The following is a 13,531-nucleotide window of genomic DNA, read 5'->3' as shown; positions in this document are numbered from 1 at the left end:
TGTAAATGTGCTGTCTGTATTCCTAAATTCTTTTTTTTTTAAGATTTTATTTATTTATTTGACAGAGAGAGACAGCCAGTGAGACAGGGAACCAAGCAAGGGGAGTGGGAGAGGAAGAAGCAGGCTCCCAGCAGAGCAGGAGCCCAATGCAGGACTTGATCCCAGGACCCTGAGATCATGCCCTGAGCCAAAGGCAGACGCTCAACGACTGAGCCACCCAGGCACCCCTGTATTCCTAAGTTCTTAATAGAAATACTGCATTTGACAGAACCAAGGATAGAACCATTTCCATACCATTAAGACCTTCCCTCCAGCTTAATATTGTATGATTATTTAATCAGCTGTGAAACTTCTAGCCACTTAATTATCCACTTATATTTTATATCTGTTCACAGGATATCCTAAGATACTTTATTAAGTGCTTCACTGCAATCAAGATTCATGAAGTTTATCTCCTTCCCCCTAGCCACCACCTAATTAGCTTTTTCAAAAAAATTAGTTAGGTTCCTTGAATGTGGGCATGTTAAGGATCCCATGCTGGCTCCTTGTGACCGTTGATTCTTTCTCCAACTGTTCAAAAACTGCCTAGTAATTTGCTGAAGTTTTTTTTTTATTTAACACTTATAATAATTTACAAATACCAATTTATAAAATCCAGTTTGAATATAAATTTTATCTCCAGTATACAGATGTGAAAGTTGAGGCAGAGAGTGAGGCAGATTAAACGAATTGCCCAGGGCCCCCTAGTTAGTAATGACGGAGCGAGAGGAAAGCAGCAGTTGGCTACAGAATCGTGCCTGTAAATATTCAGCTACGCTCTTTCCCTCGTGTCGAACTTGGCAAATCCTCCACTTTCTTTGTTTTCTCTGACTTCTACCCATCTTCCCTCACGCCCAAATCTTTTTTTTTTTAATTTTCTAAACAGTAACATATTCCCATTTACATTATTTTAAAACTCCCAGCATGTTTTTTGACTGTACCCAGAGTCCTTTTCCTTGACGTGGTGCATCCCAGAAGTTCCCCATCATATCCAGTTCACCAGACAGGTTCTTCAAAGATAAGGATGTAGAGTTTCACTCTTCCCGTATCCCCTTTCTTTGTCAGATTTTTGAGATAACATTATCTTTAAGACAAATCAATAATGCATCACTGTTTTGAGAGAACTGAAATTGCAGCGTGTACAGGTAAATTACAGCAGGTGCGCTACCGCTATCAGGACCACTTTTGAATGATGTGTATTTCTGAATTAAGAAAGGATGGTCATTAGTCTGCATTTGGGCAGCCTGCCTGTCTTAGCCAGTTTGGGCCACTCTAACAAAAATACTATAAACGGGATGGCTTAAACAGCAAGCATTTATTTCTCACAGTTCTGGAGGCTTGGAAGTCCAAGATTTGGTGTCTGGTAAGAGCTTGCTTCCAGATTCATAGCTGTCTTTTTTAATCTGTCTTCACATGGCAAAAAAGGAGTGAGAGCATTTTCTGGGTCTCCTCTATAAGGGCTCTAGTTCCATTCATGAGGGCTCCACCCTCGTGACCTGATCACTTCCCAAAGGCCCCACCTCCTAATACCATCACATTTGGGTTTAGGATTTCAACCTATGAAATTGTGGACAGGGTGGGGGTGGGGCACAAGCATTCAGAATACTGTCCTATTACTTTTGTTTCTCTGTCCATTTGCCTTCACCAACATGCCTTTTTTCTCATCCTTATGATCAGATTGCCATAGAGATGTATATCATTTCATAGCAAATGGTAGCCCAGTCTTTTCCCTTTGATTATTTAAAATCTGTACCCTTTCATGGTTGCAGTCAAATCATGGATTCCATTCCACGAATCTTGATTTTACATTATCAATAATCATTCCTTTCCCAATATTAACAGTTTGGAATTTAACGTTCCCTCCTTGCCCTCTTTTACGTATGTTACTGCACAGGAAATATTTTAATTACTGCATATATCTCACGTTGCAGCTCATTTATGTGGCTCTAAGAAAGAATTTGTTTTGATATCCAGTGGTGCTTACCTGACTATGAATTTTAAGACTGATAAGTCTGTGGGAGAAAGAGGTTTTAAAGTTATTTTGGAAGATATAGTTCAGAAGCATTCACAAAAAAGTAATATGGGGACCCAACTGCCTATCACTGGTAAGTATTTTTAAATATTTATTAAACCAGATGCCGTATATGTCGAAGTAGAGCCCGTGGAGCACTGGTTTGAGGGTCCCTGCTAGTCACCCTGCTTTAGTACTCAAAGCAGGACAACTTCATTTCAAGCCATTCCTTAAGGCACAAGACCTTGGTAGTTTATTTTTTTAATATTTTTTTTAAAAATTTTTATTTATCTTAAAGAGGGAGAGAGCAAAAGACAGCGAGATTGAGAGGCAGATGGAGAGGGAGAGACAGACTCCTCGCTGAGCAGGGAGCTCGATGCAGGGCCCAATCCCAGGACTCTGAGATCGTGACCTGAGCCAAAGGAAGATGCTTAACCAACTGAGCCACCTAGGTGCCCCATCTTGGTAGTTTAAATGGACCATTTGAGGTAATAGTGAATTGGGGTGTGTGCCTGTGTCTCTGTGTGTGTTATTTTACTTAAGAAATAATAATAAACATAAAAGGCAGTTGCTATTTTAAAAAAATCCAGTGGGGACAGAGTCTGAAACAAAGGTAGAGTTCAGTGTGTTTCCATGTCTCTGTTACCATCTCTCTTTTATTAAATAACAACTCCCAAATCCCCAAAAAGATACCCCCCAAAAAGAATATTTTAGCTGAACGTATCCTAACTTCTCTGCATAAGATAGAAACACATGTAATGACTTTTCTATTTATCCAATCTACTTTTAAGCCATAATTTCATTGGTTGTGTTTAAGATTAAAAAACCAAATGAATCTGTTATTAGGAGATTCTCTTGATTGGTGCATAATTCTAGGAAGAATTCTAATAACATCCAATACAAAGTTCTTTTTGATGTCACTTTGTCTTTTGTAAGATGAGGGGAAGGAATGAGTTCTAGAAGAGTCCTTGATTTGAGCCATAGGCTAATGAACCACATCATCTTACAGGTATGATTTTTAATTGTGTAAGGAGTGCTCAACTACCAACCCTTCTTTTGTCTCCATTGCTCCTTTTTTAAGAAGATATATTTATTTATTAGAGAGGGCACACAAGCAGGGGGAGGGACAGACAGAGAGAGGGAGAGAGAGACAGAATGCTGGAACAGGCTCCCACTGAGCATGGAGCCCTATGCAGGGCTCGATCCCATGATCCTGAGATCATGACCTGAGGTGAAATCAAGAGTCCGACACTTAACTGACTGAGCCACCCAGGTGTCCCCGTCTCCATTGCTGTTATCTTTCCATCTCTGTATCTCTAAACTGACCATTTGCATGGTAAAAATATTTAGGCTGCTTCATTTCTTCTTTTAAGCACTTCTTTGTTTTTTAAAGTTCATAAAAAAATAAGTTAAATATTAATAAAATATTGTTACACATCTGTACAAACAGCCCACAGGTCTAAGAGTTACCATATACATGGATTAAAATGCATTAAAAACATGCAGTAAGGTAGTAAACCTTAATGCACAAAACATGCCGAATAAATACCTTTGTGGGTTTTTTTATTTCTATGATCTAGGATAGTTTTAATTTTGAAGAGTTTGCATATTTTTTTTGACATATGTATCCAAAAGGAGGAAGGAATCCGTGTTTTATATATATCTGAAGAGAAAGTAGAAATGAATTTTGATACAAGTATTGAATAAACAAACAAATCCACCCTGCTAGAAACTTCATTTTAAATAGATTTCTGGTATAAAAAAATCTCAAGCAAAGCATTTAAAAAATAAGCATATCTTATAATTTCCAAATTATAGGCTATGAGGAAGCTTTTTTATTTTCTTCATATTTCAGGATATACTTGAAGAAGTCTCTTGTTTTTAATTCCCTGGTGGAGTTCTTTTTATATCTGAGATTGAAGTAAACACATTACTAGAAATTTTCCTTATGTTTTTCCTTTCTATATAAATTGTATTTGGATTACATGCAGTATGAAGTCTTTTGATATGTCTAGATGTGTTATACTGGGATCACACAAATATTGCCAAAGAAAGAACAATGTCCAGTAATTTTATGATTAGATGCAATATTTTTAAAAATCAATTTCTGTTCTGATTTGTCTAAAGAGGTGTATACTAATCCTTCAGGTAACTTTATTGATTTTTGTTCATTTTAAAAGCAGTGGAAGAAGACAGAAATCACCTCTCTGGCTAACAATCCTGGTTTTGAGCCTCAAAAGAAATAAACCCCTCCATTCTGAGATTTTAATAGACTTTGATAAGTATTTCTAATGTTTTGTTGTTACTTTACTCAGAGATAATCTTAGGAAGCAATACTGGGAAACAGCCAAACCAAGGCACATTTGGAATTCCAGTTGTTGACCCATTTCTAATGCAAGGGTTTGAGAGAAACACACATGTGCGGCCAGCTGAGCCTGGGGAGCCCCCGACAGTGGGTGGCCCTGCAGCCCGGGCACGGTCGTGGCCCTGGCTGGTCAGCCTGCAGCACCACGGACAACATTTCTGCGGCGGCGCTCTGATTGCGAAGCAGTGGGTCCTGACCGCGACGCGCTGTAATTTTAGGTGCGTGCCCGTGCGGGGTGGTGCGGGGCGGTGCGCAGCGGTGCGGGGCGGGCGGGGTGGGGGGGGTGTGCTGGAGCTGGGTGTACGCCTGCTCTCCCCGCAGCACAAGAAACATAAAGCTCCCACGATACATCCCAACCTGGCAAATGAATGAATGTGCTCGGACCACGACATGTGCTTCTCCAACACATTTACTACGGAGAGCTTTTAATTTTAAAACGTGCTTCCTGCTTCTCCGTGTAATTTACTTAATAAGTAATAACAGTCCCCTCTTTCCACATGTATAAAATGGAGGTAATATCTTAACATGTTTGCATCAGTGTCTTAACCCCTTACCTAGAGCGCAGGAGTTGCTCAGAGGTGAATTCCTTTCCTTCTTGCTCCACTCTACTGATCATCCTACCCACTCTCAAAGTAAGTATCCACTTTGAAAGAATTTTAAAGAATGTCCTTTAAAAGAAACATTTTAAAAAATTGTATCTGAATCTTGGTCTCAATGTGATATGGAGATATTTGAAAACTCCTTCCTCAGAAAAGTCTTAGGTTGGTGTTTTTAATTCTGGCCTCCCAGAAGTAGTGATGGCCCATAGGTAAATGAGGAGATACCGTGTTTCAGTGCCTCTAAAATAGGTTTTAAAATAAAAGTATCTGCTCTGATAACTTGGTGGGCAGGAACCTTCAAGGAATCAAAAACTCCCTTTCTCTGCCATCCCCCAACTCCTTTGATACAGAGAAATCACAAGAAATTCTCCTCTTTCAGGCAGTTTTCAGACTTTCATGTGCTTAAAATTACCTGGGAGTTTGCTATGAAATCTTAGATTCTTATTTCTGAATTTTGACTTAATGAGTTATGTCTGGGATTCTGCATTTTTAATGCCCTGCCAGATTTAATGCATGTAGTTCCTAGACATTTCTTTGAGAAACATTGTATTAGGGAGTAGAGTAACTGTAACTTTCAGAATAGGTTTCAGTGACCGTTATATAAATATGTCATATAATGTGTAATGTTATGATTGCAATAATACATAGAATCATTACCCTGAGGCATCATGAATCTTCTTAAGAAATACTAAATCATTTTTTGTTTGGTGTTATGAAGGCAAGAAAGTAGATACTTTTAATTTTTCTCAAGGATCAAATTAATAAACCCCCCCTTTCTAAGAATTCAAGACAACAAAGATTTTAATGTAGATGGGAAATGTTAGAGAATGTATTTTTAGTAATTTTGAAAAAGTATGCTCTCACTGAAAGTGGTGTCTATCTCCCCATTCCTTTTTCTTATGACTAGCACTGTCACAGATGGCCTCGTAATAGGAAGAAGTTTCCTCTCAAACACACAGAATAGTGATTTGATACCAGTGAAAGCTGTTTATACTCACCCTGGCTTTGCACAGTTCCCTTCTGATGATCTCTCCTTGCTGCAGCTGGAGAAACCTGTCCAAATAGGTCAGTGTGTATAACTGTGCTCCATATTTTGAACCTTTGCCATGTGGTTTGTATCTTCTGTCTTGCTTAGAAGTGCTGTATGTACTTTTGAAAGTCACGATTTCAAAGAAGATTTCAAAGAGAATATTTCAAAGAAATAGGTTTTTAACCTTGTCCTATTTATTCTGAGACTCACTCTTCGGTGAGGTTTACCCAAATACTTAAAACAGCAGTTTGAACCATCAGATGCTCAATGTCTGTACCTTTATGGCTTAGTAAAATCTTGTTCTTTTTTAATGTTTATTTAAACAGAAGCTGATGTGAACACATAGTGAGGAATTGTTCATCTTGGCTCCGTCACATGGTAGCCACATGATCTTGGGCCAGTTATGTAACTTCTCTGAGTCTCAGCTTGATCATTTGTAGAAAAGGAATAACAGTAACCCTCCTACTTACCTGCGCTTTCAATGAGAAAGTAAATTGGGGGGCAGTGGAACTAAGTGAGGCCTGTGGACAGTGCTGACTTTCACGCTTGTGCCTTTCCATGGATTCCTAGGGCTCTGGGACAATGTTCCTGCTTTCCTACAGCTCTCTCCTCTGTTTCTACCTTCCTCAGCTGTTCCCCTGCAGATAGCTTCACTTCCCTTTTTTAATGTCTTTTCAGTGGACCCATCCTGCAAACTCCAGTCCTGATTCAGCCCACCTTTTGCTTTCTGTGCTTTTGTTAAGTGAGTCAGTGAGAGCATCTAGAACAGTGCTGCTTAACCTTGGCTATGCATTGTAATCCCCTGGGTTGCTTAAAAAACAAAGCTGTAGACCAGGATGCTATTTGGACCAATTAATCACAGTCTCAGAAGTGGAGACTTGGCATCAGTATTTTTTCCCCTTATTTTGCTTATTAAATTATTTTAAACTTTTTTATGTTGAGATCATCATAGATTCCCATGCACTTGTAGGAAATACAGACACACCAATGGAAACATCCTGCAGGGTATTGACATTGATACAGTTGAGATACAGGACACTTCTAACACCACAAGCAATACTGTTGCCCTTTTATAACAATACTCATTTCCTCCTCCCCACCAGACCTCTGGCAACCAGGAATCCATTCTCTGTTTCTCTAATTTTGTCATTTCAAGAATGCTATATAAATGGAATTACACAGTCTTGTAAACATTGGGGATTAACTCTTCACTCAGCATAATGCCTTGGAGATTTATTCATATTGTTACATGTATCAATAGTTCACTCCTTTTCACTGCTGAGTAGGATTCCATGATATGGATGTTTAACCATTCATAAAAGTTTAACCATTAATCTGTTGAAGAACATCTGGGTTGTTTCCAGCTTTTGGATATTCCAGATAAAGCTCCCCTGAGCATTTGTGTATAGGTTTTTTTTTTTTTAAGGTTTTATTCATTCATGAGAGAGAGAGAGAGCAGCAGAGGCAGAGGGAGAAGCAGGCTCCCCACTGAGCAGGGAGCCCCACGTGGGGCTCAATCCCGGGACCCTGGGATCATGACTTGAACCAGAGGCAGATGCTTAACCAGCTGAGCCACCCAGGCACCCTGTATATACGTTTCGTGTAAATAAGATTGAACAGGAGTTTTCATTTCTGTGGGATAAATGCCCAAGAATGTAACTGTCGGGTCATAGGGTAGGTGCGCTTCAGTTTTATATGAAACTGACAAACTGTTTTTCTGGAGTCATAGTACCATTCTATATCTCATCAGAGAAGTAGGAATGATCTGGTTTCTCTGCATCTTCATGAACATTCGTTCTTGACACCTTTTTTAAGGCATTCTGATAGGTATATGGTGATATCTTATTGTAATTTTACTTTGTATCTCCTTAATGGCTAATAATACTGAACATCTATCCATGTGCCTATTTGCCATTTTTAAAACCCCTTTTAGTGAAATGTCTCTTCATAGCTTTTGCCAATTTTCTAATTGGATTGTTTTTCATATTGTGGAGTTGAAAATTCTTTATATAGATAGATACTAGATCCTTTATATAGATACATCTAGATACTACTGCTTTGTCAGATACATGGTTAGCAGATATATTTGGGGTCTTTCACAAAGCAAAGATTTTAATTTTGATGAAGCCCAATTTCTCCATTTTCCTCTTTATGGATTTTGCTCCAGGTGTCAAGTCTAAGAACTATTTGCCTAGCCTTATATGCTGAAAAATTTTCCCTATTTCTCTAAAATTTTTATATTTTACATTTAGTTTCATGATCCATTTTTAATTTTTGTATAAGGTTTAAGGTTTTGGGCAGGTTCTTTTTCCTCCCCCAGGATGGCCAGTTGTGCCAGCAACATCTGTTGAAAAAGCTGTCTTTCCTCCATTGAGTTGCTTTTGTGCCTTTTGTGCCTTTGTGAAAAACCAGCTGAGTGTACTTGTGTGGGTCTACTTCTGGGATTGCTATTCTGTTGGTCTATGTCTTTCCCCCTTCTCCAGTACCACACTGTCTTGATTACTATAGCTATATAATAGGGTTTATATTAAAAAGTGATTCCTCTTAACTTACTCTTTTTCAAGATTGTTTCAGCAGTTCTAAGCCCTGTACCTTTTCATGTAAATTTTAAAATAATATGTCTACATATCACTTCCTGTGATTTTGTTACGAATTACATTAAACCTATAGCTCGCTTAAGGGAGAACGGACATCTTTACTATGTTGAGTCTTTCAATTCATGAACACAATGTATTTCTCTACTTATTTAGGTCTTGTTTGATTTCTTTCACCAGGATATTGCCATTTTTAGTGCACAGATCCTGTGTATGTTTTGCTAAGTATATACATATCTAAGCATTGCATTTTCTTCACAGTGATTATAAACAGTATTGTTTTTGATTTAAAATTCTACATGAAATGTGATTGACTTCTGTATGTTGATCTTGTATCCCAGATTTTGCTGAATCTAGACCAGTATTTTATAAACTACCCCTGGAAATTTCAATGTGTAGCCAAAGTTGAGAACCACTATTCTAGAAAAAGACCATTGGTGAGGTTTGGGTGCCCGTAAAAACTTGTGGTTTCCAACTTCAGTACCATTCCCCAATCCTTGTGTGCATGTTTCTTCTTTCCAATATCCACAGTAGTCATTACAAATAACCCCTTTATTCAGCCCTTCTGAATTTACCCTTTATCCTGCCTCCCCTCCCTTTTTTCTGGCCTCCAAGGATCTTGCTTTCCACTCAGAACAACCTGATGTCAACACCAACGTGAAACTTTGTTCCTCTTCCCCCCAAATATTTAGTTAGCTTACCTAATCTGTACCTATTCATTTCTCTTCAGTGGTCAGAGTGAGAAATATACTTTTTCCCATTAGAAACAATACAGTTTCTACCTATGATTTACATCCTCACCATCTCACCATGGCCGTCATGTGAACATTTGGCCTATTTCTTTCCTTTCTTTTTATACTACTCTATGCGTACTTAGGGAATTGTAATATAGCTATTATGAGTTTTATCCTGATTTTTCACTTATCAGCATTGCTTCATATTATTAAAATTTATTTTAAAATGTAATTTTAATGGCTACATAATAGCCTTTCCACAATTCTTATACATAGGTTTGTTTGTTTTTTTTTAATTTAAATAATGCTGGATTGACTTTCCTTATGTATATGTTTTTCCATGTCTAGGATTGCCTTAAAATAAATTTCCCAGAAGTAGAATCGTTAGATTTAGGGCATAACTATTTTCGAGATTCCTGACAGACTTCTAGATTATAAACACAGCTGGGTAGAGTGCAAGTCGATACATCCTTTTTTTTTTTTTTTGGTCCAAAATGAGGCAATTTGGCAATATCTATTAATTTTTAAAGTGTATGCCTCCTGCTCCAGCAATTCTGTTTTCCACAAATACTGGCACTAAAGCATGGATTGATGATCTAGGATGCTTGATGCAGCTTTTAAGGGGAAGCCAAATTAAATAGTCTAAATGTTTGCCAGGGGGATTTAACAAATTGTAGTACATTCATTATCTAAATACTGTGTGCTATTTAAAAAAAAAATGATCCAGGAGGTCTATATGCAAGGATAGAAATGATAGGACCATAATCTAGTAAATGAAAAAGACCAGAATAAGAAAAGTGGCTGATTTAAAAAAAAATGTTGGTAGAGGGAAAATATTTTAGCTCAAGGGAATTTGGCAGGAAATGATATGATATAGCAATGATTATCTGTGAAAGTAGCATAACAAGATCTGGAATCAGTAGAGAGAAGAGTAGGAAAATAATAAACAAGTTACAGAGTTTTATGTGATTTTATTAAGACACAGCAGTAAAAAATAAAGAACAAATCATTGAAATAAATGGTCTAGGACAGCAGATATGCTGAAACATTTAAGTGTGTAAAAGTCTGGATAAAACTGAAGTCAAACACCACAGGAAAGCAAACACAGGAGCACTGCATTCAGTGTGTGTGTGTGTGTGTGTGTAGTGTATATGCTCAGATACACACATAAACTTGCAATATATATATATATATACACACACACACACACAGATTTTGGTGGTAAGAAAAAATGTGAATATTTAAATATATGTCAATATATTTTATAATACATCTGCAAAGATAGAATTAGATATAAAAACCCTAGCTGTAAAAATATTTGAAATGTTTACGTTGCTACAAATGTGGTTTTTCTCCATTCATCATGTAACACTGTTGAAGAGAAAAGATGATTATATTCTTTTGCACTGTCATCTCAGATTCAACAAGGTGATGTCCTAAAGGCACGTGGACAAAAAGGCAGATGCGTCTTAAAAATGCTTAGTGGATGGGAAACCACCTCTATGCAGGGCATGTGTTTCCATTGTCCTAGGAAGATACGGTAATACCTGGAACAAAGTGCTTACATGTGAACTGAGATGATCCCTTCTGAGTAATGAATAGATGGTATCTTCTGTATTTATTAAATTCCCAGGGTTAAAACGGGTACTGTCAGGTCAAAATAGTTTTTTTTAGAACTATAATGGGAGAGAAACAACATAGATAATATCAATCGTATGGCTAAATGATATGTGCCTTTTTCTCATTCTAGGAGAGTTTGTATCTCTAATATGTTTGCCAGGGAAAGACGATAAAATAAACTTACTTTCCAAATGTATGACTGCTGGATGGGGAATAACTGAGCCATATCGTGAGTACATTCCCTGCCTTTTCCCAGATTTGAATCCAAACAAATACTTGTGAAGTCTGAGTGTACTCTTTGCTCATTTTCAGTTTCTCTGCATTTTTAGTAGGAATGATAGTAGAAAAAGTCTTTTTCATAATGGATCTAAAGGTGACTACTTGGGTTTTAGGACATCATATTCAATAATACTAGTTCATTGATACGAATTCACGGATACTTGTAAAAACTTGTGTTGCAGAATATCTAGTGATTTTTTTTACCTAACAAATATTTGTATGTGATTTTTACCTAATAAATATTTATATGTAATTACTCCCCAGTTGCACAGTGAACACACACACTTGCTTTCACAACAGTATAGGTGCTGCTACGGTGAAAAACTCTTCTTAAGGTTATGAGCCGATTTCCAAAGATGGGAGGCTTTTACTGAAATGATAGGCTGGTATAATTGGTTAAGTTTATCTGAAAATAATCTACATAAAGGTCAAACCCATGAGTCTGGTCTCACTTCCACCACATTCTACAACTGAATTAACAAGTTACACACATCCAATAAAATAAAGAGTAAGTCAGAATGCAATTTCGGTTGTCACCTCCAGTGTCAACACTTAAATGTGAAGTCAAGTCAAAAGAATAAGAGCACCGTGAAACCGATGAAATCTAGACTTAACACGTGAAACATGAAATGCATTGTTTGCTTCAACAGCAACTGATTTGGGTGCACACTTCCTTCCTTCTATATCATGGTATCCTTTTTCTACCTTCTTAGGACTGTACTAAAGACAAAAGAACCCACGTAGAGTGTCATTTGTTGTTCCTGTTGTATAAGCCATCATGGAGCAGTACCAGCTTTTTACAAACCGCCTAACAACGTCATTACAGTGCCGAGAGGAGAGAATGGGTGGGGTTACCCTCGGAATCTGTCTGTATATAGGGCTATTTTTGTTGTATCCTTTATGAGCATTTGCCTAGGTTCTATGTTTTATTCCTTTTCTACTAGAAGACGAATTTTCTAAAACGGTGCAGGAGGCAGCGGTATTACTGATCAGCAGTACATCTTGTCGAAGCTGCTGGGGGCTGGATATTAAAAACACCAACATATGTGGAGGGGCTGCGGGCTCATCCTCGCTCATGGTAATTCAAGGACACACTGATGAGTGTGGTGTTCTTCTCACTGTGTCTCATGAATGGGTGTTTGCTGACCATAAAGAGGTATAAAATATATGGTAGTTTTAAATTGAAAAGTGAGAAGAATAAGTACATTGCTAAGCTGATGTACTGTCATTGCAAATTTGGTCCTTGAAGGGAACACAGTTCTCAAAAGGAATTGATTGTTCATTTGCTTGGTTGACTATGTGAAATTGATGACATTCAGCTGTTTTTAGCCTATAAAAATTATTATGGCTCAACTTCACAGCTGAATTAGGCAGCTCAAAGAACCTACTTCTAGTAGCATTGGAAATATAAAGATATTTTCATGTAACTCAAAGCTATCATTTAGTCATTGGTATTTCATAGATGCTTGAAACTTTCTGCAAGTCACAGTCTATTGTCAGCGTTAAAGGACTGTGTTAAATGTACCTTTTAGCCACTCTCTGAAAATATAGATTTAGATCTGATTCAGAGACCCGTAACATCTGCCAACGGCCTAGTTCCCCTCCGCTGCTGTGAGCAGAAATCAGAGATGAGGGAATGAGGCACTGTCTGATCACCCTACAGTGGAGCTTAGCATTGACCATGAATCAAGCAACCAGCAGAACTTTCCTTTTTGCGGGTTGCAGGGAGATTCTGGAGGACCGCTGCAGCGCGCCCACAACGGACAGTACCAGCTCATCGGTATTGGGAGCCGGGGCAGCAGGAACTGCCAGCCCACCGCACCCACGGTCTTTGCCAGAATTTCTGCCTATAGGGACTGGATCGCATCTGTCACTGGAGGAGAAGCGTGATCACTGAGAGAGTAGCCTGGTGGGGTTGTGTCCATAAATGGGAAAGGAAGTCCCCAACAGTATACCCAAGAAATAAGTCTCTTCTTAGCGCCTAAGACTCCGTGTCATTCCTCCAGCCCTTGTCATTGAGGAGCTTGGATTTGGTGTGCACGTATGTCTAGTATTAAATACTGAACACAGAAAGCTAATGTTGATCATGCCTTCTGGGAATGTATATTCAGAAATGTCATTAAATTCATATTTAGTGTACCATGTATATGTCATTATTTGAATACCATCGTATACACTGTTATTCTTTTTTCTAGTTTGGTAAACATTAGAAGACATGAAGTATAATGTTATTCAGTCCATATAATTTTTTTTTTAAAGA

General features: G+C 38.0%; 1 protein-coding gene across 1 annotated transcript; it reads left to right on the top strand.

The window, feature by feature from the left end:
- Positions 1-159: 159 nt before the first annotated feature.
- On the top strand, positions 160-13,288 carry LOC105241136 (polyserase-2-like). Its single transcript, XM_034646000.1, has 7 exons — positions 160-799; positions 1,971-2,144; positions 4,366-4,633; positions 4,974-5,047; positions 5,922-6,079; positions 11,123-11,221; positions 11,985-13,288. The coding sequence occupies exons 1-5, from the start codon at positions 754-756 to the stop codon at positions 5,942-5,944; spliced, it is 585 nt and encodes a 194-aa protein (XP_034501891.1). The 5' UTR covers positions 160-753; the 3' UTR covers positions 5,945-6,079; positions 11,123-11,221; positions 11,985-13,288.
- Positions 13,289-13,531: the final 243 nt, after the last annotated feature.

The sequence above is a fragment of the Ailuropoda melanoleuca genome, chromosome 16 (assembly GCF_002007445.2).
Source record: "Ailuropoda melanoleuca isolate Jingjing chromosome 16, ASM200744v2, whole genome shotgun sequence".
In the NCBI taxonomy this organism is placed as follows: Eukaryota; Metazoa; Chordata; class Mammalia; order Carnivora; family Ursidae; genus Ailuropoda; species Ailuropoda melanoleuca.
Note: the sequence above shows the minus strand (reverse complement) of the source record. Positions and strands in the feature narration are given on the sequence as shown.

Coding starts and splice junctions, on each gene's coding strand:
- LOC105241136 (XM_034646000.1), top strand. CDS start 754: ATGACGGAGCGAGAGGAAAGCAGCAGTTGGCTACAGAATCGTGCCT. Junction 4,634..4,973: donor GCGACGCGCTGTAATTTTAG/GTGCGTGCCCGT, acceptor CCCCTTACCTAG/AGCGCAGGAGTTGCTCAGAG. Junction 5,048..5,921: donor TCATCCTACCCACTCTCAAA/GTAAGTATCCAC, acceptor TCTTATGACTAG/CACTGTCACAGATGGCCTCG.